Source organism: Hippocampus zosterae, chromosome 7, assembly GCF_025434085.1.
Source record: "Hippocampus zosterae strain Florida chromosome 7, ASM2543408v3, whole genome shotgun sequence".
NCBI lineage: Eukaryota > Metazoa > Chordata > Actinopteri > Syngnathiformes > Syngnathidae > Hippocampus > Hippocampus zosterae.
In genome coordinates, this window is record NC_067457.1 from 26,430,450 (window position 1) to 26,456,737 (window position 26,288).

Below are 26,288 nucleotides of genomic sequence, written 5' to 3' on the forward strand. Positions count from 1 at the left end.
GGGCGTGTCGCTGACGCCGCGTGGCTGAAGCGCGTTTGGTCGGCTGTCGTAGGTCACCGGCGAGGCGACGTCGTGGCGCGACGTCGGCGACCGTCACCGTGACGCCATCTGGTCGGGTGTCGCCGCAGGTCACCGCGGCGACTTGCGCCGACTTCCTGGACTTTGTCGCCGCCTGAGGAGGCGTCGCTTCAGCTACCTGGTAAACGTTTTGAGCTCGCTTTGTGGCCGATGTTCGTCGAGCGTGCCAGCGGCGCTTTGTCTCCGCAGTGTCACAAGACGACCTTCTGCTGGTGGGGGCAGAGACAGGGACGGGGCCAATTTGGACAGGTGTGCCGATGTCCGCGAGGTTCCACGTGTTCGCACGTCTTCATTCGCAGCATCTGACCGCCATCTTGACTCGACTCCTGGCAATGGGCCAAAGCCGCTTTGTCTACATTTGCTCAGATTCTCTGATATATATAGATATATATATATATTTTAGATTTTTTTATTTTATTTTATTTTTTTGGGGCGTAGGGGTAGTTTCAGAAAAGTGATGCAATGATTCCACCTGATTAATGGCCAGTGGGGAAAAAAAAGAAGCAGAAACTACTCCATCTTAACATCCACAAAATGGTATGAAGAACAGGGACGGCCCTTCTTTCTCTCTCGGGACAAAAGTGGGGCTGAGAAAATAATTTAATAATATGTGTGTGTCTGTGGTGGGGGGAGGGTTGGGCGTCTGAAGCCTTGAAAAAGGAACTTTCAAATCTTCACATTTTATCATCTGATCAACAATATTGTACGGGATTTAATATATACTAGTGACAAGTAAAATAAATTAATTTTCGTAATGTTTCATAATGATAATAATAGGAAGAATATAGATGGCGTAGGGACGGTCAGGACGCAACTTCCGGTTATGCGCGTTGAGGAAACGCTCAACCGTGGATTTCCAAATAAAATGTGTCTACGATACAATAGATAAGTAAGATGGTATCTGAGAGAGAAAAAAAACCAATACTGTATTAAAATGCTATTCATTGTCAGTCCAACGTTTTTGATGCAGATTCTCAACTGTTTTCCCCACCAACTGACAGATGGTGACGCGTTGGCTGTGTTATTTTTGTGAAAGGTTGATGACGAACATCCTGCCGTGGCCATTATGGTGCCTTTGAGGGTTCGTCTCATCTTCACGTAATTGTGTTTGTTATCGACGCCGTGCCCCAGCTTAGCGATTATTCGGTCGGCGTCGTCACCTACTCTCGTTCGTTTGAGTTGACGTTTGAATGCGAGCTTTTGATTTGATTCGAAAATGACTCCTGGGTCCGTGACCCGACTGTGACGGTGAGTTGCTAACCTAACCGAGATAATGCTCGCGTCTGTTAGCAGGCGAACTGCTAGCGTTAGCATTTCGGTTCTGACCCTTTTCGTGAATCACCTCGCCTTGTTTGTTCTGAATAGATGGACATAATTCAAAACGTAACAAGTTCAGGTCAAACACCTTTTCAATCTTTTAAGTGTTGAACGAAATATTCGGACGCCTGTCATACTCAACTCAACTGTAATCACAGAGGACTTTAAAATAGCCACCCACTGTAAAATACGTCAGCGTATCCGCCATATTGGATGGGACAAGTTTCCATTTTCAAAGTTCTGACATTATAAGGTAAAAAACAACAACACACCCACACAGTCCGACAACGGCGAAATAAGGTGGCGGAGGAGAATTATTTTGAGTTGTTAAATAAGCGAGAGAAATACGAAGCAATTGCCGAATAACAAGAGTAAAGGTTCAGTTTGATTTGATGGTTACAATCATCCACGCGTTGTTTTTATGGGATACAAGTAAGCAACCTATTCATTTACTTCCGTTTTTTTCAACTTCTCTTGGGTTTTTCAGCCACCACGTAATGCTGGTATGAAAATGTTCAATAATCAATTTTTCGACTTTTATCTATTTGCATTAATAAATCATCATTGATCTTTTGACTGCGCTGCACCCTTTTTTTAAATTGCATTTGGTTAGATCCTTGCCCAGAAAATATCAATTCTTTAATATTCATTTTAGATGTAATACTGCAAAAATATCTTCACAGAAGTAATCTTCTTTTAAAGGGTTAGATAATTCAGTACTACATATGAAATCCTACACATGATCGAATATGTATCTTGAATGTACATGTGTTGGACCATCTTTGACATCAATAGCTAATTAGTCCTCTGAGGGAAATGAGTCCCAAGTCATCCAAATGGTGGAGCCAAAATGATGTTATCCTGCTCCAAGTTGAAAAGTCATTGCGCAAACGTCACCGGGTTTGTGTTTGCTTGTCAAATGTTTGCATCCTTGTCCAAGCAGCGCCAGCGAGCGCTTCCCACGGTTCCCGATGGCTCCTTCTCGCCACATCCATCGGGGACGTCGGATTCCGTGCCGTGTCTACGTAGCAACGTGTCTGTGTGGTAAAGACTGAGGCGGCGTGACGGCCTTTGACCTGCTTTCGGCATCGGCGGTCGTGAGATGGAGAGCGCGTGGCGGCGCGTCCCGCTGGCATGCTGCCGTCCTCGCGTGCTGGCGCTGCACGCTCTCTTCTGGGGCCTGGTGGCCCTCAGGTGGGTGCCCTGCCGCTCGCTGGGCCCACCAACCAGCAAGCTCCTTTGTTCCCTAATTGTGACGCTTGCCTTTCAGAGTGTTTGGAGCCGCCCTGTTGGCTGAAGACAAACCTGCAGGTAAAAGCCACGCGCAAGCACAAAAAAAAAGCCAGCGTTTGCTACAAACAAAGTTTTTCCGTTTGAACATAGACTATCTCGTCTTTGTCGTGTGTTCAATTAAATGGAGGTGAACACGACGTGCAAATCATTGGAAACGGGTTCGTCTTTGGGGGAACGGAAAAACCCCCAAGTCTGCCTTTATGGAGGACGACATCAGTTGGAGACAATTTATTGGCAAGAGGCTGGAATTTGGACAATTTGAAGTTGAACCGTGACTGAAAAGGAAAACTCTGTTCTCCAAATAGCGTTTGATGAATTGTTGCAGCTCACCTTCGGGCTCTTGATTTGTCTGTCCCACTGGAAAAGGGAGGCATGAATCAAACGACCCGAGTTTCAAAAGTGTGTTGGAATGGCAAAATGCTTGACCAGACCGGTAGAAGAAAACTCTGCAAGCTTCCTGCCAACAAATAGTCGAGCTCATGGGAAATCAGTCGAGATGTGCAGCTAACTAGAAACCTTTAAACAAGCGCCACTGCTCCCAGGCAGGAGAGATTCTCTCTGCTTTGTAGGGAAGACTTGGTCAAGTTTAGTTGGGGATCTTCTCTGCCTCTTCTTCTTGCCGTCAGTCATGCTGCATGTCTTCCAGTCGAGCCCACCCTTGCCCGGCATGTCGTGGCACCGAGCTGAAGGCGCCCAAGTCCAATTCCAGACACACCTCGACACGCGACTCGACTCGACTTTATTTATCGAGTGCTTTGCTCCAGCGGCGGCGCTTTCTAGAACAGTCCAAATCCTTCAAAAGAACGCTGGCTTGAAAATGCGCAGTAGAGCCAGCGTTAGCAACCCGTCGTTGTTTTGAGGCCGGCCGACTTGTTGCCTGCACACGAGCAATTCTTTTTGTCGTCTGGTATCACGCAGCCGCCAAGGTCAGCGTCGCCCCCTGCTGGCTACTGGAGGAGTTTGTGGTGACGGTGGAGTGCTCGCAGTGCGACGCCTTCCAGACGGTACGTGGATTGGCACTCTGGCCACGCTGCGGGGCCGCGCGCGCGCACTGACAAAGCTTTGCCTTCGTGTTCAGAAGACGAGGCCGGCATGCGGCCACACGGGCTACATGGAAAAGGTCAACTGCACCAAATCCAACCGGGATGAGTACAAAAGGTCTGATCCCGTTGCCACGCGGCGCGCCCACAAACCTTCTCATCACGTCTTGGCTTCTGTCGTCTCAGCTGCCGCTCGGCCGTCATGGAGGAACGTCTCTTCTGGAAGTTTGAGGCGGCCATGTTGTCGGTGACGGCGTTGTCGGCCGTCTCGGTGGTCCTGCGTCAGCGCCGGCTGGACCGGCTGGCCTCCGAGAAAGTCCGCCGGCAGATCGAGTCCATCTAGTGGCGTCGGCTTGCAATTGAAACTCGCTTGCAAAATGCTTGATGGAAAGGAGCCCCCGCTGCTGACCCCGGAATCCCCCGCGATGTGGAGGATGGCATTTCTCAGAACGCTCACCACGACACGACTACAGTGAAACTCCCGTACAACGAAATCATGATTGCGGCAAGACATTTTTCACAACGGGGGGGTTTTCACTGTAGCAAAAATTGATCTCAGATGTAAACACACACAAATGTATGTGTACTCTTTATTTTTATTCCAATAGTAAGTATGAGCACACACTTATTTGACACTTCATATAGCCAGTGTAGAAAGAAAAAAAAAAGAACTCTTAACTGCTACAATGATATTCCCGAGCTGAATAAAGATCACTCGTTTGAATCCCAAAATGGTTTTCCTCCACTTTCTGCTCTGTTCCGTCAGCTTTGTGAACACACTCGTTTCGTCGCGCTGGAGACTTTGTGGCGCGTCGCGGGTGCTGTTTTTATTTCTAATTAATTTTTAAAAATAAATCTTTATTGAACAAGTCAGAATAGGCAAAACGCAACTCGTGGCACTCATTTTGGCACGTTGCGTCGGGGCGTTTGGTGGCGACGTCATCACCGCGCGACGTCGGTGGCGCCGCCGTTGCTGCGCAGTCGCTTGTTTGGAATTTTCCACCAGATTCTCCCACAGAGTGGCGAAAGTTGCGTTTGCGGCTTTGCGCCGACATTAGCGCCGACGTCAGAACCGGTCCCGAGCCGCCTGGATCGCCTTTGCTCGCTCCCGCCGATGGACTACGCGAGAGGTTCGGTGGAAGGCTCGCTGCTGGCAGCCAGCAACGTCCCGGCCTTCCTCAGCAAGCTGTGGACTTTGGTGGAAGACCCCGACACGGACCCGCTCATCTGCTGGAGCCCGGTACGACTTTTGCACTCTGATCTCGTCAGTTTCGCCCCGACCGCGGCGGTGTCGCGCTGGCTTCGTTTAAAGCACAGGAACGGGAGGTAAGTAGGGGGTAGGGGTCTAGCTGCTAGCCGCTAGCCGCAAGAGTCAAGTGCCCAAGTCTTTCGAGGCGAGCGCAGCGCCGCCAGATGACTTGACGAGGCACCGCAAGAACAATTTGCAATAGTCGTGGCCAGTAAAAATGATCCAACGCGCACCGGGGCAAAAGTGGAGCCATCGCTGAAACAAACTAGGCCCGCGCCGTTGATGCTGTCGATACTTGTACGACCGTTCCCCCTCTTGTCTTCACGTTGCCGTCTGAGCGGGCAAGTCGACGTCCTAGCTGATTTGCGAGCTGGCGGCGTCCTTCCGAACGCCGTCCCAACCTCGTCTGCGGCTTTTCGTTTGGTTTGTCCCGTGCCAGAGCGGAACCAGCTTCCACGTATACGATCAGGGTCGCTTCTCCAAAGAGGTCCTGCCCAAGTTCTTCAAGCACAACAACATGGCCAGCTTCATTCGACAGCTCAACATGTGTGAGTACCAACAAGCTCGTGCCAAACGGCTCGCTCAGCTTTGCTCTCCGAGCGTCGGCCCAACCGTGCGCCGCCGGCTTTTCTCCCGCCCCCCCAAGACGGCTTCCGCAAGGTGGTCCACATGGAGCAAGGCGGCTTGCTGAAGCCCGAGAGAGACGACACGGAGTTCCAACACCCCTTCTTCGTCAGAGGCCAAGAGCGCTCGCTGGAGAACATCAAACGCAAAGTCACCAACGTATGAACGCTCGCGAGAAACGCCGCCGCCGCCGCCGCGCGCGCTCTCGGTGACGCCGCCGCGCTGCGCTCTCTGCCGCCGCAGGTGTCCTCGGCGCGTCAGGAGGAGGGCAAGATCTCGTCTCACGAGGTCAGCAAACTCCTGAATGACGTGCAGGCCATGAAGGGAAAGCAGGAGACCATCGACTCCAAAATCCTCGCCATGAAACAGTATGAACGGGACTCGGTTTGGCACGCCCGCTTTCGCTCCAATCACGCGGCGGGCCGAGCGGACCCAACCCGAGCCGATCAAAAGCTGGTTTGTGTTTCAGTGAGAATGAGGCTTTGTGGAGGGAGGTTGTGAGTCTGAGACAGAAGCACGCTCAGCAGCAGAAAATGGTCAACAAGGTAAAGCGGCCGCGGGTGGCGCCGCCGCCTCGCGTCCTTGTTTGGGAACGTCCTCATTTGCCCGTTTGTCCGGCTGCAGCTGATCCACTTCCTGGTGTCGCTGGTCCAGTCCAACAGGATCATGGGAGTCAAGAGGAAACTGCAAGTTGACCTCCAGCGTGTACTTTGAAACGTGGTTCTTTTTGGTACTTGTCGTCTGACTGTTTCGTTTTTTTTTTTTTTGTGTGTGTGCGGTCGCGTCCGCAGCCCACTGATGCTCAACGACTCCGGCTCCGCCCACTCCGTCCCCAAATACGCTCGCTCATTTTCCTTGGAGCCCGCGCAGGCCGCTCCCACCGTCTTCCCGGCGGAATCCTCCGTGGGCTCCGGGCCCATCATCTCTGACATCACGGAGCTGGCCACGCCCCCTCCCGAGGAGCGCGCCGAAGCGGGGTGAGCGTCCGCCCTCGAGCGGCTTCTTTTCTTCCTTTGCCAACCGATGGCGACGTGTCCGCCATCGGTTGGCAAAGGATGCCATGTTCGCCTCCGACTTGGCGTCACCTTTGCAGTCGTGAATTAGAAACGCGCTCCGACGTGAACGTGAAGAAGCGAAAGCGCATCAGATGATGCTCAAACCAAGTTTTTGCGCCCGCGTCGCCCGAACCCGGCACGCCAATGCCGTCGAGCGGCGGTCGGCGCCTCAAGTCGACTTCCGTCATTGGCCGGCGGCAGACCCGAAGTCGGTCACGGGCACTCTCTTGTGATTTCGGGCCGGCCCGCTCTGTCGGTCCTTTGTCGTCGGGAAGAGAAAAAGAAAAAAACCCAACAAACTCTCGGAAAGGGCAACTGCGGTTTGAACCACTTCACGCAAAATGAAGACCAATTCTTAGATGCTTTGATCCTCTCGTTCCCCAAGCGGCTGTCGTTTTATTCATTGAAACAAATACAGTCAAACCTCGCTTTTCGTCCATAATGCGTTCCGGAAGGCCGTTTTCAAATAAAAAGCTTTATTGAACATGTCCGCTCACAATTGAAAGCGAGACGAGGAAGGCGAGAGGAGTCAAATGGTGCATTCGAGTGCGCTCGGTTTGTTCGAGAACCGATTTTCGATCCTAATCCCAGGCATGAAAAAATTTGGGGTCGAGAACAGAGACGTCCAAAAACCAGAGTTTGACTGTGTTTATTTTCCGGCTTGGTCAAAATGATCGTCGGAGCTGGCCAAAATCCACCTTTGCGCCACCACCTCGTCGCCGTTTGACATCTCGCCGTCCGCAGGAAGAGGAGCGACGCGGAGGAGGACGAGCCCGCCGCTGCCGACGCAGGGGGGGCTCTTATGTCCGGAGACACGCCCCTTTCCCCGACCACCTTCATCAACTCCATCCTGCAGGACGGCGACGCGCTGACGGGCAAGTCGAGACGGCTCCGGCGCGGTCTAGTGGTCGAGCTTCTGGCGTCGACCCGCAAATCATCCTCTCCTCCTTTCCGATGGTTCCAGCTCCCAGGCCCCGCCCGGCCACCGCCCACCCGGACCCGGCGCCGACGTGTCAGACGCTCGTGTGCCTCGATAAGTACGCTCGCGCGGCGCTTCCTCGTCCTGCGGCAGAATACGGCCCGCTTAGCGCGCGCCTGCGTTTCAGGTCGGAATTGTCGGATCACATCGAGACGATCGACAACAGCCTGGAAAACCTGCAGAACGTTCTCAACAGCCAAAGTTTCACCTTTGACGCCTCGCCGCTGATGGAGGTGCGTGGGCGTGGGTGCGCGCCAGCGACGCGCACGTTAATGGACGTTAATGCCTTTTGTGTGTTCAGTTCTTCAATCCGCCGGCCGACTTTGACATCGGCGCTTTGGACACCGTAAGTGTGAGCGACCGCTTTTGGAGTCAACGGCGCCGGCCGCGTCTCTCTAAGAAGTGCGTCTTTTGTTGGCAGCTTCTGTGCGACGGCTCGCCCAAAGGAGCCGAGGAAAGCGACGACGCCGGTAAAAGCGCACGCACGCATGCGCACGCCGCCGACGAGCCGCAAAGTCTATTCTACCGAGAGCGCGCCGGACCTCGCCTTACGAGAGCGCCGCCGGCAACCTCGGGCTTTTTCGGCTTAATCGGTCGCCTCGGCCGCTCGCGGATCAATGACCCGCCCTTGAGTCCATTCCGTGCATGGGAGCTGCGTTGTCATTTCTAGCGGTGGGAGCGGATAAAGCCGTTGTCTTGTACAAAACGCCTTTGGCTTCGGTTTCCCTCCGAAGGGGCAAAATGGTCCGGCCCGTACGGATGGATGCGGTCGCGACCAAGCTCGCGACTCGTAAGTCGAGGTCCGGATGTGCCGGAGTGTGCGGACGAATGCCACGCTGACGCTTTGTGGGGGTCGTCTGTGATTGGTGCAGGAAAGCAGCTGGTGCAGTACACGCCCGCGACGATTTTCGAGCCGGTCGCAGCGGACGGGGCTGACCTGCCGTCGTTCCTGGATTTGGAGGCGGAGCCTTTCCTCGGCTCTGACCCGAGCGCCGGCTACAACTCTGACCTCTGACGTGATGAGGAAGGGACTCCTCCGTTCCCGTGATGACCGTCGGGTCCAAGGTCACCGTTTTGACTATGCAGACAACGCGTCAGTCGTCTTTTCTTTGCTTTTATTACATCAGAAAGAACAGAATATTTTTGGAAACATTGATTACATATTTATTCCGCTATGCTGGAAACCCCCATTAAACACCTTTGTGCATATTCCCGCTGTCGCGTGTGCCCAACACGCCCTCCTTCGGCTAAAAACCCCGTTCATTTTCCCGAACGGCCGGTCGGAGCCACTGCGTCCGCGAGTGAACGATGATCAGGAGACACAAAAGCGTTGTGTTCAAAGACATTTTAATGTCCAGTCCACCTGCTTCTAAAAGTGATGCTATCCATCTTTTTAAATATTTCCAAACAAATGACCCTGCCTGTGGGCGAGCAGGGCCTCAAGGCGACCGAAGTAGCGTTCCGATTGGCCGGCGCACCGGAGGCGGCGGTGGGAAAAGCCAACTCGAGGCTCGCGGCCCAAGTCAGCAGATTTCCTCCAGTTCGACGTCGTTTGCAGCTGTCGAAACAAACGGCCACGGAACTTATGGGATGGAGCGCGGTCGTCGCGGCGACGTAAACCGCCGGTGAGCCGAAGATGGCCTCACCTTCAGGACCCTGACCCCAAACGTTGTACTGTCCGCCGACGGAGCCTGCGGAGAACAAGCCACGCCGGCGGCGCGCAAACCACAATTTTATCATCGGCGTCGTGACGTCACACCGCGCGGACGGCCGCGCCAAAACCTCTCTCGGCTGAAGTGAACGTGCTGACACTCACCGGCCTCGCGGGGTTCTTCGGACGCCCGTCCGCCACCTGCAACGACGCCGACGCAAAGTCATCATCACGCGAAGGCTGTCATTCCGCCTCTTTTGTGCATCTAACATTAAGTAACCCCGACGGTAAATTAAAGATCCCTAGCCTATTTAAATACACCCTCGAAACGTTTTTTTAAACGTCCTGGCGGCCATTTCCTTTTTGTTTTTACACCCTTTAAAACAGGCGCGAAGCCAACGCTGCAGGCACAGCCACGGACAGCTCGGTGACGGGCATTATTTCGACCTGTCCCAGAGTGGCGGGAGGTGAACCCGGAAGAAGAGAGAAGCCCTTGTCAAGGTGCGTCGCTGACAACACCCGAAAAAGGTAACGGCGCATCCGATATAGTGAGAAATAGCGAGAGCAAACTTGTCTGAAATTGTCTTTGTTTTCAAATCTCTAAATAATCTCGCGCCACCTTACCTCTCTGAGCTCATCCGCCCCTACACACCTGCCCGGCGCCTCAGGTCTGTGGACCAGTCTTTGTTAGAAGTACCAAGAACTAAACTGAGGCTCAGAGGGGATCGAGCCTTTTCTGTTGCTGGTCCCTCTCTCTGGAATGATTCGGCAAGCCTCCTCGCTGCCCATCTTTAAAGCCCTCCTCAAAACCCACTTGTATTCTTTGGCGTTCGACTCGGCATGATTTTACTGCTTGGTGCTTTCTACCGCCTTTATTACCATTTCGTCTTACTGTTTATTGTGTATGTTAAATCGCTCCATGTACAGCACTTTGTATGCAGCGATGGCTGTTTGAAAGTGCTCTATAAATACTGTTGACTTGACTTGAAACGAGGTGCCAAATTTGCCCGATCGCTACACCAGGAATTCGAGTGGACTTTTTAGTCAACCGCCCGTGTCCCAACACGGTCCAAGTCTTGTCCCCGAAAATCGAAATTTAACAGTCACTGGAGTCAAAATGAGAAGTGGAAAACTCACTGGAGACCAAGGACGTTCCTGTTGGCTCTGAAAAGACTTGCGCGCGCGCATACACACACACACACACACACAGGGTTTGTCGGCACCTTCTCGGAACGCGGTACATCAGTGCCAAGGGCAGCAACCGTGGCTTACGTGATTCCGTTGCCACGGTAACGGTGTCAGTGCGCCACATCCGCGTGCCTGCGTCACCAAAGGCGACCGTGATCAGAAGCGGCAAGTGTGGCGCCGATGCGCACGGGCGCCGCGACGACACGTACCTGACAGAAGTGTGCTGGCGGAAGCGGCCCCCGCCGGCTCGGTGCTCACGGGCGACACTGCGGATGACGTCGTGGGACAGGATGAGCAACGTGGCTGACTCCGGCGTCTTGACGTTATGGACGCGTGCGCAAACGGAGTCGGCCATCTTGCGTTGCCGCTCCCGCCGACAACCTCTGCTGGGTTTTGGTTGTCGGGGCCGCGCGCTTTCTGCTCGGATCCTCGTATGGACTAATGAGAGTCTCTGAATGAACCAATTTCTGCACTTGCGTTGACTATTCGGAGTGCACCATCTCACGATTGTGAATTGTGACTCAGGAAAGGTTTGCTTTTATTTTGCAGCCAACGTTCGTCCCGACGGCCTGGGCGTTCATTTCACTGTTGACGCTTCGGACAACCCGACGCGGACCCTTCGCTGAGGAGCCCCCGCAACTTGCAAGTATTCTTTTTCTCATAGCAGATGGCATTCTTCCTGATGAAATGTGCATGTCGCGGGCAATTATCGTGCGGTCTAATCGGCATCGTAAAATCGCACAACGGCAGAGAGATTTGTCAACCGCAATTGAGGGAAATGGCCGTGTGGTGTCACTCGCGGGGGTTGGTCATCTTCCATCTGTTTTTGTTCAGTGCCGTTTTCAGCCGGCCGCCAATCGCTCTTGGGGCCGACGAGATCAAACGATTCTTTTCATATATGGTGTCAATTGGGGGAAAATCTTTCATATCAACGCCGCGTCGCCGCTCGCTCGGGTTTGCACCGCTTCGCAAGACTCCGTCCGGATCGAACTTCTCACTAGATGGTTGTTCTTGACCGAAGGTCGCAGGCTGACAAACTTAGGCGCGCGTTTGTCAACTCGACGAGATGAACGCGCACATCAAATGGAGGGAGCAAAAGTAACAATTGTTTGGGGGGGGCTGGGGGAGGAGACTCAAGTCAAGTAGTGACTCGACCGGAGTCCGGGTGACGGAGCGTTGCTACTCGCTCACTCGCGACCGCCGGCGACATTTGTTTGACCGTACGCTCACCCGTGCCGTCCGCGTGGCGACGGCTCACGTCCTGGGCCCGAGTTGAAAGGCGAAGGACCGGAGCGGTCGCGGACGGCCGCGTCCGCTCGGTTCCCGCGGCCGCCCACGGGAGTCGGTCCGCCGGAGGTTCGCCAAATGAAGTCGGCTGAGCCGTCACTGCGGGACACGAGAATAAGGAGGACGAGAAAGCGGGCGGGCGCCGACGCTCCCTGGCGTCGCGGGCGTCATTGCGGGCCGACCTCCGTCTTTGTCCGCCGGCTGAGTCTGTCGGCCGTTTCCTGTTCAAGTCAACACAAGCGGCGCCGGCTCGTGACTCGCTCCCGCTTCCGAGTGGCACGATCTCTCTCCCGCCCGAGACTCGCAAAAGACGGTTGTTGTTACCGTGCGCTTGGGACCGGTCTTTGCCTGCGCGAGGGGAAAAAACCCAAAACGTTTGACCGAAGATCAGGACACTCGAACCGACGGCGGTCATCAAGCGGCAAGGTCGGCTGTGTTGGGCTGCGTCGCGCCATTGCGCTTTCCAACGGCCGGGAAAGGAGCTGGTTTAGCCGCCGGGCGAGCAGGAGCGGCGGCGCCCCGGCTTGGGACTTGTTGCGCCTGCTTCGGCCGACTCTTTCAACTCCATCTCGGACCATCTTAGCGTCCCACTTTGTGCTACCGCGCGGCACCTTGGACCCCGGGACTTCCCGCATCTAGTACGATTATGCCACGCCTTTTCACTATTGGCGGGAGGAAGAGGCGGGGCCGTCTGTTTGCTTTGGTCTGCATGGGAGCGTGAAGGAAGGAAGATTTCAGGTCAAATTCATCTCCGTAGAGGTCTCAAAGGGCTTCCCGTGCCCACAGTGGGCAGAAATTAACGACAGCCTGCCGTCTTAATCCCCAGGAGGAGGATTAAGGGGGTGGGCGGTACAAAAGAAAGCGCAGCCCAACATCGCAGTCCACCTCATTGATGCGTTTTGATTACCTGCTTGCTGCGATGACGCCGACATCCAGAAAGGTACTGAGAGAAAAGCGGGAGAGGCAAGTCAGACGCTAAGAATGTTTTTGTCCCTTTCAAAATGGCAACAAGATGAAGTGTTTGGCTCGAGTACGCAAGTCTCGGTGGGTGCGGTCCGCGCCCGCAGTCGAAGGCGATGGGTCCGAGGCGTGTCCTCCTGCTGCCTGGTTGATGACGTCCGAGTCGCTCAAGCTTTCTTCATCTGCATCGAAACGAGTCACATCAGCGCGTCGCGCCTTTGGTGCTCGTCCCTTGCCAAAGAAGAAACAAAGAAGCACCTGTGGCCTCCGTCCAAGTTGCTTCACCTGCTTGAGCCAAGAGAGAAGCACATCGCACGTGCCTTGTTAAAAGCTTAGTTTGTGTCGTGACGCGGTCTCTTGCTTCCGCGCATCAATAGTGTGCCCGTCAATGGAAACCACGCCTCCCCGATGGCGTAACGCTCGAAAAGGATGACGGCCGAACGAGGGATGCAAAAGCTTTGCTCACCCGGCAGGCCGAGCGGGAAGCGACCCTCCGCCGTTCCTTCGCAAAGAAAGAGCCGTCGGTCACCTTCGCGTTTCGCAGGCGAGGCTCCGCCTCCGACATCCCAGCCGGACACCCGGACACTCACCCGCGTAGTCCGGGTCAGAAGCTCCTCCCTCAAGGGACGTCGGCCGCCCTGACAACAAAGGCGCATGTCACCCGAACGCTCCCGTCGCCCCCCCCCCCCCCCCCCGCGACGCTTACCTGCGGCCCCCGCATCTCCGCCCGCTGCGTCCGACGGCTTCTCTCGGTGGGCTGAAGCGCAACGCTCATGCGCGTAAGCAAAGGGATTCGGTGGATCGCACGTCACGGTGGCCGTTTTATCGGAAAGACGTTCACCGTTGGAATGCGCGTCCACGGCGTCGGAGTCTGCGCACAGGCACATAGTAGGGCTAGCTTTCAGAGCGCTCGGCGGGCCCTTTGCCCCGACTGCGGTTTCCCGCCGCTCGGTGACGTCTCGCGTACCCGCCGAAGCGTCCCCGTCGGCGTGTCCCGCGGCCGCCGATGCTTCGCGCGCACCTGAGGCGTCACACGCCGCCGTCAAAAGGGACGCCGGCCGCGCGGCGCCGCCTTCCGACCGCTCGTATTCTTTCACTCACCGCCGACGTCGGGAAGGGACGACGCCTCGGCCCGGACGCCTGGAGCGGAGGAACCGGATGATTGGAATCCACAAAGATGAAAGCGCCATTGACAATGAGCCAACGAAAGGAACGCGGATAAGCCGGCTCGCGTTTCTGCGGATGCCGTCCGGCGCTCCGAGCGGAACCAAAGTGGAACAAAGCCACTTTTCAGGGCGGGGGCTGCGGGAGTCGACTTACCCGAAGCTTCCGCTGCCGCGCTCTGGTGGGCGCCCGGAGATCCTGCTGGAGAGGAGGAGGGGGGAGGAGGGTGGATGAAAGGCGCTCAGGTTTCCCGCACTTAATTAAAAAGCGGACCCTCTCGGGTCGCCTTTCAATCGGATCCTTTGTTTGTTCCAAGACGTGAATTTGTTGCCGAATGACATTTGTCCAAACCGGAGCGACTCAAAAGAGACTATGTTCCGGTGGGAGGGGGGTAAGGTGAAAGGTGAGCCCTTTTCGTGCGCGACTTCCAATTTGCAGCGCGACCATTCCGCCGGCGGCGCGGTTCGGTCGCGTCGACTGTCAATCCGGAAGCGAGTCGCGATCGCGCCGCCGAGCTTCCGCGAAGGCCGCGGAGGGAAACGGCCCGAGCCCGCGGCGGGTCTCGGGCCGGGCCTACCCTCGTCCTCCTCGGACCGCTCGCCCTCCGCCTCCTCGGTCAGCTCCGCCTCTTCCTCCCGCTCTGCAAAACAAGCGCTCGTCTCACGTCGGGAGCGCCGCCCATCGGGCTATTTGCCGGCATCGCTTTACCCTCGGCGGGGGCCGTCCACGCCGCGGTTACCAGGACGGCCAGCAAGGACATCCGGATCAAGTTCCTGAGGGGCCACAAAGTCATCGCTTCACAAATCTCAGATAGACGAGAAATGAATCGCAAAGACGGCAGAAAGCACCAAACGCTCAGACAAAGATCAAGTCGTGTCAAACGCCATCGGATACAAATGAGTTTCGAGACGAGTTTTAAAGATGTGCGGCGAGGGGGATTGCCCGGCGTTCAGCGCTAGCTCATTCCAGAGCAAGGGAGCGGCAACGGAAAAGCCTCCGTCCCCGGATGGATATCGCTCGTCGGTCGCCGTCGCGTCCGCCGATTCGTCGCCGTCACGCTTCGGGATCGTCTTAAGTCCCGCCCTTTCAAGAGTCGCCATGCCGTCCGCGAGTCGCGAGCGAGCCCGACGACGCGGTACCGCCGTCCAAGTTGACTCACCGAGGCCGCATGATGTCGCTCTGCATAAAAGAGCCGCTCCTGCGTTTTATACCCGGGAGGCGGGCTCTTGCGTCTGCGGAGGGGTGGGCGTCGCTATGAGCCAGGGGGCGGGCGAGAGAGAGATGTCAACACTTATTTGTTTTTTTTACAATTTCCGATGATCATTCGTTTTGCACTAGTTTTGGTTGTCATTTAAAAAAAAGATTGAATGATTTGAAGCGGGCGGCCCGGTAGTCCAGTGGTTAGCGCGTCGGCTTCACGGTGCAGAGGTACCGGGTTGGATTCCGGCTACGGCCTCCCCGTGTGGAGTTTGCATGTTCTCTCCGGGCTCGCGTGGGTTTTCTCCAGGTGCTCCGGTTTCCTCCCACGTTCCAAAAACATGTGCGGGAGGCTGATTGGACGCTCTAAATTGTCCCGGGTTTGAGTGTGTGCGCGGACGGTTGTTGGTCTCTCTGTGCCCTGCGATTGGCTGGCAACCGATTCGGGGCGTCCCCCACCTACTGCCCGAAGACGGCTGGGATGGGCTCCGGCACCCCCCCGCGACCCGAGTGAGGATCGAGCGGTTCGGAAAACGGACGGATGGATGATTTGAAGCGGCTTTGAAACACGGTTTCTCATGCGGGTGCATGGCTACCGAATATGCTCGTGAAGTGTTTGGCAGCAAGAGCGAGCCACTTGATACGTGTGAGAGTGCCAATTGAGTTTGGCCCCCTGAAGTTCCTCCGGCAGGAATGAAAGCGCCCTTGTTCTTTGCGAGACGCTCCGCGTGTGCGAGTCGAATGAAGACCACCGGCGCTGCTCATTCATCCTTTTGAGGAAACTCCATCTCGCTCCCCTCGGTCACTCTTCCGTGTCGGTAACTCGAGCGCAGACCGCGACCGCCCGAGCCCGTCGGCCCCCGCGGCGCGCAAGCCGAGCTCCGCGCCCGTCATCAACTTCAGTTTCTCAGAGAAACTCGAAATGGCCTCCGACTATGGAAGAACAGAAAGCGCCGCTGCTTTTGTCTGGATTTTTTGTAGTTTTTTGAGAGTGGGAAAGAGGAAGAGGGACCTCAGGGTGACTTTGCAAGTCTGAATCCTTTTTGCTGACATCAATTTGTGCCCAAGAGAAAGCCCTCTTTGCTCGCACCCGCAAATGTTCCACAAGTGCACTTTGCGTCCTTATCTGGACAACGTGCGGTCCTCGCAACGACATTAGATAGCAAATGAGGCACAACTGGGTAGTCGCGCAAAAAGAAAGAAAGAAAAGAAAGAAATAAGCCAAACTACAAATTCCAACGACGGAATCATTTGTGGCCGCTTGCCACGTTTGCTTTGTTGATTTCATCTGCAAGAGTGGAAGCGGGCGGGGCCCGGCCTGCGCGGGCACCTCAAGCTCGAACGTTTGGCCGGCCGGCTCGATCGACACGTCGGCGCCTCGGCAATGATGAGTTGGAAAAAAAAGAAGGACACGCGACTGTTCAAACTTTATTAGCCTCCAGCCAATTTTGCTGCACGGCGTTCTCTACGAGCGCGAGACCATCGACATGCTCAGTCAGCGCGCGGAATAACAAAGCGACAAGCGCTTGACAAAGACTCAAAGACGCGAGCCATCCAAACGGGAAGTTGACATGGCAACCGGCAGACCCCCCCCCCCCCCACCCGCCCCCACTTCTGCTTGTTTCTGCAAATACAAAGTAGGCCGGTCACGGATGGAAAAGGCCATTTGAAGCATATTCAGATCTCGATAACGATGGGGTCGCAGCTCGGAGGCCAAATTCACTCCTGAAGAAGGAAAAAGCAAAGAAGAATCTCTTTTTTTGCCGGCTTTCGCCATTGAAGTGTCAAATGTGAGCGTAAGATTTACCCTGAGGCTGGAGGGGGTGGAGTCTGATTTCTCAACAAGAGTTGCTGTGAAAAAAAAAACAAAAAATGACTTTGGAGTCCACGACCACGTTTCGGGGACTTTTTAGTCACCTAAGGTGGAGTCAAAGACTTGGGCGCTCTCTTCCGTTTCTTGAACATTCTCCTCCTCCTTGAGGTCCTCCGTGCCGACACCGGCCCGGGATCCCTCGTCGTCCTCGGAAGCCTTTCCGTCTTCCTCTCCGATCCGCTCCCCTTCCGTCTCGTGCCTTTCCGATCCCTCGCTTCCTTCTTTTGAGCGACCGTCTTCGTCATCAAAGACCCCGGGCCCCAGCTTACCGCCCTCCTCCGAGTTAAAAGCGGCCACGGGGCGAGCCCCGTCGCCTCCGCGGTCACCGCAGGCCTCGGTCGCGTCCGACTCGCAATCGCCCGTGGTCTTCTCGCTTTCCTCGCCCGCCTCTGAACTCGACTCTGATGACAGAAGGTCGCGGGATCTGTCTCGGCGGGGGTGAGGCTTATTCGTCGGCGATGGAACGGAAGCCGACCTGATTCGGACCGGGCCGAACGGAGGGACGTCGGCGATTCCGAAGACTCTCCGGACCGGATCGAGTCCGGAGACTCTTCTGATTCCGCATCCTCCGGTGACGCCGTGGACTCTATCGATTCCGCAGACTCGGGTGATTCCGCGGACTCTTGCGGATCCGCCGACTCCGTGGACTCCGTGGACTCTAGCCTGTCCGCCGTCTCCGAGGACTTGGGCGATTTTATCCAATCTGCCGATTCCGGAGACTCTGCAAATCACTCGTCGTTTTGCGTTTGGGGTGAGAAAGGTCCTGCGGAGACTTGACTCGGCAAAGAAGACCTACTGTCATACCTCCGTTTTCTGTCCGGGGCTCGTCGGGACCTTCTGCGACTCCATCTGCGGAGAGATGCGGGACGTTGACACGCGTTGACGGCGCCCCCCGCGAGTGTGCCGCGCGCATTCGGACGGAAACGTTGACGTCCGTTTGACGGGACGCCGCGTAAAAGCGACGGAGAAGTTTCCCGACACGTCTTGGCGTCGGCGACTCTCATTGTGCGCTTTTGGTTTCACGTCTGGAGATGGGCCCCGCAAACGTCGGATTTCTTCTCGGGGCGGCCGAAGGAGACCCGCTACCTGGATCCGTTGCGTCGGAAGCACCTGCGGACACAAACGCCACACTCGGTCGAGGGGTCGGCGCACGACGGTTGACTTTCAAGGATCGCACCTTCGCGCTCCACTCGGTTGAGATCTTCGTCGTCGGGTCGCGCTGGGAAAGACCAAGTTAGTGGACGAAGGGCACGGCGACCATGACGAGCTCAAACGCTACCTTCGGCTCGTTCCCGGGAGTTGTCGGCATCTGCTGACGCAAAGGTTCCCGTGAGCTCCCGGGAGAGGCGCCCCCGCCCGCGCAAACGCCGTCGCTAGCTTACCTGGCGAATCGGATGTGTCGCGCGGCTCGGCGGGAGCTGAAACGAGCACAGACGACATTTGTAAGGAAAAGCCTTTTGAACAACCCGCTCTCGGTCTTTCAAAGGTCGTTTACAAAGGCGAACGCCGCGCAAAATTGGACACGCTAACGTAGGAAACGCTCATACCGCCGAGACGTCGCCACGCTAATCGGAGGGATTGCCATTTGCGAGGGCCTTTTGCTTTTGACGAGGCTCCGCCAACCGAATGCTGCGCAAGCAGACCCCCCCCCCCCCCCTCGCGACGGGTCCGCCGTCTGTCTGGAGCGCACTCGTGCCTACCTGGCCGTGACGTCGCCGTGGGCGTGGTTGCCCTCCCTGGAAGAACAAGCGGCGTATTCAAGACCGTGACCACACGCTCGTATTGCATTTCTGGCCACGAGGTGCTGAAGCTTTGTCCTGCGTACGCGTGCGTGTGTGTTGCATTGGCAACAAACTTACCATCAAGATAAGCGAGCGGCGCCTTCCTTCGCTCTGCAACGTAAACCACATTTCTCATTCCAATCAACTCACTGTTGTTGTCCAAGTGACCAGCACCAAAAATGGACGGATCCAAAGCAAAGGCGACATTGCGTGTGGCCAGCGAGCGCGGATCTTACCGGGAAGCGGAGCGGCCGCGCTCAGGGGGACGAGAGTGAGGACCGCTAGGAGCGTGAAACACCTGCCACGCGCACACACACGCATACAATGAACAGCATTGTCATGCACGCACGCGCACAAAGAACTCGATTGTAACACAGAAGGTGCGCAAGCACGCGCACCAGACACACACGATACACACGATACGCGGGCGGCGTTAATGTCGAGGGAAGCGCGTGATCGGCGCATCTTTTGCCCTTTCAAAAGTTGACCACGAGACGGAGGAGGCGAGCTCGAAGGCTTGCCAAAATTCTCACTTCCTCCCGCGCCGAGTTGCGTCGGAGGCATCGATCGCTCAACTCACCGCGGGATCATTTTGGTAGAGGGCGGCGTCGGCGGGATTCCACTCGAGCTTCTCCCGTCTCGCGAGCTCCGCCGAAAGCTCTGCGGCCACGCGAGAGACGCCGGCCGCTTTTATGGGCCGGCCTCGGCCCCGCCTCCTCCGGCTCCGCCCGCCCCAGTTCCAGCCGGAGGCGAGACGACCGCACCCGAGTCGAGTACCGGGAAAGACGGGACCGGAAGACGAGGGATGACCCCCAAGACCGGCCGTACGCGTCGGTCGGGCGGCTGGGAGACGCCCCGGGAGTTCAGAGGTCGAGGATGACCTTGGCGAGAGGCCGCCGGGCCGCGTTCCGAGGAAGGCCGACGTGACGTGCGGCCGTTCAACTTTTGGACCTCCTTCTGGACGTTCCTATTCAAGTCGGAGACGTCGCCCTCGACGCCCTTCGCTCGGCCGGCGCCTCCGCCGCGGACGTCGGACAGGGCGGAGCAAAGGCTCGTCCGCCGGCGCCGAAACGAGGCTGGCCTCGGTTTAGCTTTCCGCTCCTCTGCAAGTGGTGCGCGTGGTGAAGCCCGGTCGCTTTGGGGATTTCGAGTTCACGCCAAAGCAAACTTTTTGCTCGAGTTCGGCGTGCTTATTCCATTTTGTTTTTTTTCTTTTAAGGGGCCGAATTGAGACCAAGAGTTTTTCATCTCGGACTCGGTCATGCCGTCAGGCGGCGCGTGTTCAATTGTCTCTTATTTGTCTGACTGGTCTTGACTGGTCTTTTTGCTGACTTCTGAGCCCGCAACGCAGTCCGCGGATCGCCCGCGCTGCGCGCCGAGGCGTCCAAAGAGACACGCGTGGACAAAAGCGCCAATGTTGGATTCTTTTATTACGGATCCGCACGTGCTGCGTCGCGACGGCGGGATGGGCGCCCGTTCACGCGGGGGGGCGAGCCACTCTGGATTTCCTTTTGGACGCTCGATTCCTCGGCACGACTTTGGCCCGAGGACGGACAGACGGACCTCCGGGAACTCCGGGACGTTTGGCACCTTTGCCGCGATGGGGACCGTCGGGGCTCTTGGCACCGCCGGGCCCGCCGAAGTGAAGCAGATTGTCGGGGGCGAGGCTCGGGCCGGCGGCGGCGAGGATTTCGGCTTTGGCGGCGGGAGAGCCGAAGCTCGCCCCCTGTCCGTCGTCTGGACTCTCGTCATCTGGAAGGAGAAAACGCCGCCGCCGAGCATTTTGCCAAATGATCGCATTTACGCTCTCGCAAAAAAGTTTGAGACGGCGTTCTCCGGCGCGCTTTTGTTCAGGCTCGACTAACTTGCCGCCTTTTGTTCAGGAAATGACGGACGGCTCGGCGTCGGCACGCGTCGGACTCTCACCTGCGGGAACTTGTTCGGATGCGGAGTCTGAGTAGAAAAGACATACGGAGCCATGAGGAAGAGTCGCCTCGACGGAGAACTTTGATCGCACGTCACCTGACCGTCGCCACGCGCGTCTCCGCGAGCCAGCGTGACCAACATGGCCGCCGAAAGGAGGAGCGCCTTTCTGCGAGGTAAAAACCGGGACGCTCAAGCTTCCGATTTGGCCGGCGTCATTTCCCGCGTGACCTCGCTTGCGGGAGGGAGGGACGGAGGGAAGGAGGGAGGGAGGACCTTACCCGCTCAGCATGCTCAAGTCAGAAAGGTCCGCGGTTCCGCCCCGATCGCCGACGGTCTGCCTCGCCGTCCCTCGCGCCGCCGTTTATATATCTCCCCAAATGTCAGCGCGTGGGCGTGGGCGTGCGCGGGGGCACGCAGCGTGCGCATCAGATTCCTGCGCCGATCCCGCTCATCGGACGGAGGACGGGTCCGCCGTTCACAAAGCTGGCCCGAGCGCGGACGAGACGCCCGGCGACTCTTGAGCGCAATCCTTCAAGCGCGGCGGCCGACCTCTTTCTCTGCCTTTGTCTTTCCTTCAAAGCGCCGAGAGGAACGGCAAAAGTCACCCCCCGTCCGCAAAGCGCCTTCCAGATTCTTTTGCGACCGGCATGCCAACGTAGCTCCAAACACCCGCGCAAATGATGTCCCGGCCCCGAGGTCGTTTTGGCGCGGCCTCCTCCGACGGCTCGCCGATGCACTTTTGGCCCCTTTTGGAGTCCCGAGTGCGTCCGGGCTCCTTCTGCGACGCGCCTCGCTCCTTCATGCGCTAATCCATGCCGTCGTGCCCATCAAACGACTTCGCCGCAACCGGCCCGTCGCTTGCGCGGCTTGTTTACGCGCGATACCCGTGCACGCGCGAGCCACGCGGCGTAAGGTCACTGCGCCGGCTCCGATTGCGAGCCGCGCTCGTCCGGAAGAACAATCGGAGCGGAAGCGGACTGACCCCCAAACGCCCCCGGACCGGAGCGGAGTCCGCATTTGCGGTGACTCGGCGTCGACGCGCTTCACGGGAAGCCGAGTCGGCGAGGACCGAATGGCCGATCGAGCGTTTTGCTCGTTTTCGTTCTCATTTTGCCGGCGGGTCAAATGGCCCGGCGGGCTCGGCGCGCCGTTTCGCCGTCAAAGGCTCTTCTGTCCGAAAAGGTTTTCCGCGTAACCCGAGTCCGAAAGTACGCGTGGCCGATCGCGCACCTTTGAAACGGAGTAAGGTCAAGCGTCGCAAGTCCTCCGCTGTCCTCTTCCCATCTGAGCGGGAATGCGAGTGAAGCGCGGCGCAAAAAGGTCTTCCGTTTCTTTCCGCGACTCCTTTTGGAATGTCTTCGAATTCGGAATCCGGGCGGTTGGCGCGACGAAGGTTATGGTGTGGCTCTTTGCAGTAAGTCGGTAAAAAAATTGGCTCTTCGTCTCTCACCGGTTGGCCACCCCCAATCGACTCCTCGAGCCACAGGAACTGGAGCGCCTCGCGCCGCGATGGATGGCGTCGCCGCGCGCTCGGGACCCTCCAGACTGACGCGCGTGTTTTGCCGGATGCCTTTTTGCCTCACCGATGCCGCATGCGTGATAATGTACGTATGTGTAATATAGTTATTTTTCGTTCAGAAGACATTTTTTTTCTGTTTTATAGAATTGTAAGTTTTGTGTTCCCCGTCCGTCTAGGTGAGCATCTCCACTGAAGGCTACGGAGACGCGGTCCCCATCTCCTAGGCTGAGTACTCGGACGATGAGCTCCACTATAGGCCCAGTGGAAAGCAGACTACTTATAAGGGGGAAGAGTCAAAAATAAATACAAATAGAAATCACACAACAGCCAGAGTGCAACCTCACGAACCTGAAATGGCCTTAGATGCTTGCCGCTCAAGTCGAAGGATGAACAATGCAGAGGAAGTGAAGACAATGACCAGACGATACTGGTGCTACGCTAGCTTACAAAATGACAAAGCTGTTCAAATGTGTATTGATGTAAATAATGCTGGTATAAAGAGGGAAGGCTCACTTAACTTGCTGACTTTCTTTGGCCAAAATACACAAAGCATAAAGTTTTTTTGTTTTTATTGTTTAGGGGGGGGGGGGCCTGTCGCGACCACCATTGACAGTTCTTGAATTCACTCATTTCCCTCTCTTGGAAACCCATCTGAGCTCGTTCCGAGGAGGAAGCTTGAGCTTAAATGCGTTTGCGATGTCGGCCGCGGGAGAAGATTAAGTGGAGAAATTGCAGTCGCTCTGCCCGCTGGTCAAAAGTCCTTTTCTGCGGGCGATCCGGTATTCACGATCTTCTTTCAGAGCAACACATACTCACCTATGTTTATGCCTTTTTAATTTTACACGAGGCACAAAAAATGAACCAAATACGAGACGGACGGGCTGTTGTCGGGGCTGTTGCCATCGCGGCTGCGGTTGTGACCGTCAAGGACACCGAGGAGGTCTCGGCAATGCGGAGCCATTGTGACGGAGACTCGCTCCAGGACTGCACCGTCTTCCATTGAGAACAAACCGATTTCCAGGAGAGACGGGTTCTTTGAACGCTGTCGTTTCGTTCTCCGGCACACTGGACACACACCCACACACTGCGTGCAACACGCGAACAAGCTCGTGTGCTCCTCATGTCACATTGTGACTTTCTTCGTGAGCATCAACTCCAGACTTGTTTGCGCCAACAAGATTTGTGCAAAAAGCCAAGAGAATGGAGTGGCGGGGCGAGCTGTTTTTGCAGAAGATTGGAAGGACGGCACACAGCCGGTATGATTTGTCTTGATTAGCCAGCTGCGGGGAAGGGAATCAAGTTGATTGACTCCAGTCGGGCCTAGGTGGACAATTTTGGGGGCATTTTAAATTTGTTACCGCAGCTCCTGGAACCAAAGTGCTGTGGCTAATGTGTGAAAATATTGTGACTAGATTGGACAGGATTTGCTTGGTTTTTATTTTTTAATACGGATTGATTTCATGCTCGTTCCTTGAATCTTAAGACTTCTTTATGACCAGCAAATAGGTGACCTTTATGACATGTTTTCTTTCAAGTTGGAGTGACTCCAATTGGGGTAGGTGCTTTCGTGTCACTACAGTAATCTGTGTTTGATTTCGACACTCGAGGAGTGAAGATGCTTGCGCGTGGAAACTTGCTGACGCTGTGGATTTCGCTGCATTTCGGCGTCTCGAGCAGCTTTCAACTTTGAGCTCTTCGGTAAGTTGAACCAAACCAACACAAACACCATCAATGTTTGTGTGTTGCAGCTGAAACTTGATAGTGGGTGAATTGATCCAAAATGAGTGATTACAATGAAGGCATTGCCGATTATCAATATAAGGGACGTGAATAAAATTAATTGGACTCGGAACAAAATACAGCACAGCTTGAATTGATGATAAACACGTCAGTGTTGACTGCGAAAGGGATGCTTGCACTATACATTCGCGAGTTAAAAAATAAGATCTATGGTCAATATGTATTTTCTATTAAAACTGCCCCAATCTTTGGCTGTTTTTTTAAAAATTGGATGTAATCCAAAGGCTAAAAGAAATGGAAGTAAAGCCAGCATCTCCGAGCCCTGAATATGGCTCCCTCCGGTGGAGACCTCGCCCCATTGCACCCCTCCATTTTGGATAGGACTTCCCCATTGGTCGTTGACACCCTCTTGGGAGCCTTTTTGCAGCAGCGAAAACAACAATGGCATTCGCAACGAATTCTTTGCTGTCATACGACTAGCTGTTGGATGATTTAGGTATTCATTCCAAATTCGTCCACGTATCAACTCATGTTGAATGATCTACCTCAAAGCCACACTCTCCGAAGGCCTGTGTGTGTCTCCCTCCGGTGGACACACTGCGCCATCGCACCCTTCCAAACCGTTTGAAATGTCGGAAGGTGCGCTTTGTGCTCGTCGAACCGGTTTGGGGAGCCTTTAGCAGCCACAAAACTAATGGGGGCATGAGAAACAATTCTGCCCTGCCGTCTCACTTGCTTTTCGTCTCTTCGTGCTTTCATCGACCAACTCGTTTATTGAAATGTCTTCCAAAAAAACAAAGCCACAATCTCCGAAGGTCTGAATATGTCTCCCTCCGGTGGACACGCCGCGCCATCTCACCCATCCTGTCTGAACTTCCTGTTCAATCACGGTACCGCATTAAAAAACGAATTTATGAAAGAAAATTTAAACAATCTTGGCTGATTATGACAAGAGGGAAAAAACGACTGAATAAACAATGTATGCAAAACAAATAGGAAAATAATTGTCACAAAGAAAATAGTTGTCACAAAACGCAATTAAAATAAATTCTTACTGTTGCAAAGCACTATGGGAGCATTTCTGAACATATCGTAGCCCTCCAATCCAACCTTACCGCACACTCACGGTGCCACTTTTAAACACATTTGTGAAAGCAAACTGAAATAAATCTGAGCTGAAGATGAAAAGAGAAAAGTGACTGAATAAATTATGTATCCAAAACAAAATAAGTGTCATAAAACATGCATTTAAACTCGATGCTTAGTGCCGCATAGCATGCTGGGAGCTATTCCGTCGCCATTACATTCAATATAAAATGGCTTCCGCTCTTGCTCCATTTTACTGATTTAAGGACGTTCTGGAAAAAAAAATAAATGACATTCTGACACTTTTTACAATTTTCATGATGTATTTTAAGAAGTTTTTGAAGCATTTCTATATTTGGTCTGTGTGTATTACAGCATACGCTTGAGGAATGCTGAGCGGGGAAATTGTTTATCTTCCCAGCATTCACTGCGGCACACGTAGAATGTAAATTGTGTTTAAATGTCTGTTCTATGGACATTATTTCTTTAGTCATTGGTTTTACTGTCACTTTTTACCCGTACTTTATTCAGTTTGCTATTACCAAATATGATAATTAAGAATTGGTTGTGACACCTTGACTGTAAATGGTATGACGATAAATCAAGTACCAATGCCTTTCACATTGATTTCAGTTGCTGTCTCACCTTAGCAATCAAGTGAGTGCAGCTTGTGCAGCTTGTGCAGCTTGTGCAGCTTGTGCAGCTTGTGCAGCTTGTGCAGCTTGTGCAGCTTGTGCAGCTTGTGCAGCTTGTGCAGCTTGTGCAGCTTGTGCAGCTTGTGCAGCTTGTGCAGCTTGTGCAGCTTGTGCAGCTTGTGCAGCTTGTGCAGCTTGTGGGTAAAATACTTGATCGCGCCGATTTGTATATGGCTTGATCATGCCTGGTCTACCTACCACTTTAGAGTATCTTGAATTGATAGTTTCATTTCAAGCCGAAGTGGTTTTCTCCATGACATGGCATGGCCTCCATCACACGCTGGGCCTTTCTCCACTACATGGAATGCTCTCAATCTCAGGCTGGGCCTTCCTCCGTGACAAGACATGTCTTACATTTAATGCGGGGGTTCAGCCTGTCCCCCTCACGTGGAATATAATTGTCCGAAAACATAATTGTCAGAACACACATACTTAAACACCGCTAAGTATGATGGGAACTATAGCAAAAAAACGAACGAAAAATCGACTGAATAATTAATGTATCCAAACATATAAGAAAATAATTGTCACAAAGAAAATAGTCGTCAAAAAACGCATTTAAATGCAATTCTTAGTGACGCAAAAC

General features: G+C 54.8%; 4 protein-coding genes and 1 long non-coding RNA gene across 11 annotated transcripts; 2 read left to right on the top strand and 3 right to left on the bottom strand.

Moving 5' to 3' along the window:
• Window positions 1-926: 926 nt before the first annotated feature.
• Window positions 927-4,460, top strand: jtb (jumping translocation breakpoint). 2 transcript variants are annotated; one of them, XM_052070251.1, is made up of 6 exons: window positions 927-1,326; window positions 2,339-2,589; window positions 2,666-2,706; window positions 3,607-3,692; window positions 3,770-3,846; window positions 3,915-4,460. In XM_052070251.1, the coding sequence occupies exons 2-6, from the start codon at window positions 2,498-2,500 to the stop codon at window positions 4,069-4,071; spliced, it is 453 nt and encodes a 150-aa protein (XP_051926211.1). In that variant the 5' UTR covers window positions 927-1,326; window positions 2,339-2,497; the 3' UTR covers window positions 4,072-4,460. The 2 variants fall into 2 exon arrangements, with proteins under 2 accessions (XP_051926211.1, XP_051926210.1); XM_052070250.1 differs by having other exon boundaries at window positions 934-1,326; window positions 3,767-3,846.
• Window positions 4,461-4,606: 146 nt separating this feature from the next.
• Window positions 4,607-8,844, top strand: LOC127605088 (heat shock factor protein 1-like). The gene is made up of 12 exons (XM_052072675.1): window positions 4,607-4,968; window positions 5,417-5,525; window positions 5,624-5,760; window positions 5,845-5,969; window positions 6,071-6,146; window positions 6,226-6,287; window positions 6,393-6,578; window positions 7,401-7,693; window positions 7,729-7,868; window positions 7,937-7,981; window positions 8,057-8,105; window positions 8,508-8,844. The coding sequence occupies exons 1-12, from the start codon at window positions 4,843-4,845 to the stop codon at window positions 8,648-8,650; spliced, it is 1,491 nt and encodes a 496-aa protein (XP_051928635.1). The 5' UTR covers window positions 4,607-4,842; the 3' UTR covers window positions 8,651-8,844.
• A 121-nt stretch (window positions 8,845-8,965) lies between these two features.
• On the bottom strand, window positions 8,966-14,684 carry LOC127603670 (uncharacterized). Of its 5 annotated transcripts, none has more exons than XM_052070171.1 (20): window positions 14,594-14,684; window positions 14,463-14,525; window positions 14,042-14,086; window positions 13,823-13,861; window positions 13,689-13,742; window positions 13,563-13,592; window positions 13,428-13,478; window positions 13,312-13,359; window positions 13,188-13,223; window positions 12,980-13,006; window positions 12,796-12,903; window positions 12,669-12,704; window positions 12,086-12,109; window positions 11,944-11,982; window positions 11,705-11,860; window positions 10,684-10,740; window positions 10,559-10,606; window positions 10,424-10,459; window positions 9,452-9,487; window positions 8,966-9,326 (listed from the first exon to the last, which is right to left on the bottom strand). In XM_052070171.1, the coding sequence occupies exons 1-20, from the start codon at window positions 14,676-14,678 to the stop codon at window positions 8,983-8,985; spliced, it is 1,362 nt and encodes a 453-aa protein (XP_051926131.1). In that variant the 5' UTR covers window positions 14,679-14,684; the 3' UTR covers window positions 8,966-8,982. The 5 variants fall into 5 exon arrangements, with proteins under 5 accessions (XP_051926131.1, XP_051926132.1, XP_051926129.1 ...); XM_052070172.1 differs by having other exon boundaries at window positions 8,966-9,193; window positions 9,282-9,326; window positions 13,428-13,592; XM_052070169.1 differs by having other exon boundaries at window positions 13,428-13,592; window positions 14,042-14,083.
• A 1,812-nt stretch (window positions 14,685-16,496) lies between these two features.
• LOC127603726 (uncharacterized) lies at window positions 16,497-17,146 on the bottom strand. Its single transcript, XR_007963114.1, has 3 exons — window positions 17,000-17,146; window positions 16,890-16,933; window positions 16,497-16,807 (listed from the first exon to the last, which is right to left on the bottom strand). It is a non-coding gene; the product is annotated as an uncharacterized LOC127603726 (long non-coding RNA).
• Window positions 17,147-19,918: 2,772 nt separating this feature from the next.
• Window positions 19,919-21,056, bottom strand: LOC127603706 (uncharacterized). 2 transcript variants are annotated; one of them, XM_052070240.1, is made up of 4 exons: window positions 20,941-20,985; window positions 20,764-20,828; window positions 20,663-20,689; window positions 20,149-20,488 (listed from the first exon to the last, which is right to left on the bottom strand). In XM_052070240.1, the coding sequence occupies exons 1-4, from the start codon at window positions 20,949-20,951 to the stop codon at window positions 20,214-20,216; spliced, it is 378 nt and encodes a 125-aa protein (XP_051926200.1). In that variant the 5' UTR covers window positions 20,952-20,985; the 3' UTR covers window positions 20,149-20,213. The 2 variants fall into 2 exon arrangements, with proteins under 2 accessions (XP_051926198.1, XP_051926200.1); XM_052070238.1 differs by having other exon boundaries at window positions 19,919-20,488; window positions 20,663-20,828; window positions 20,941-21,056.
• Window positions 21,057-26,288: the final 5,232 nt, after the last annotated feature.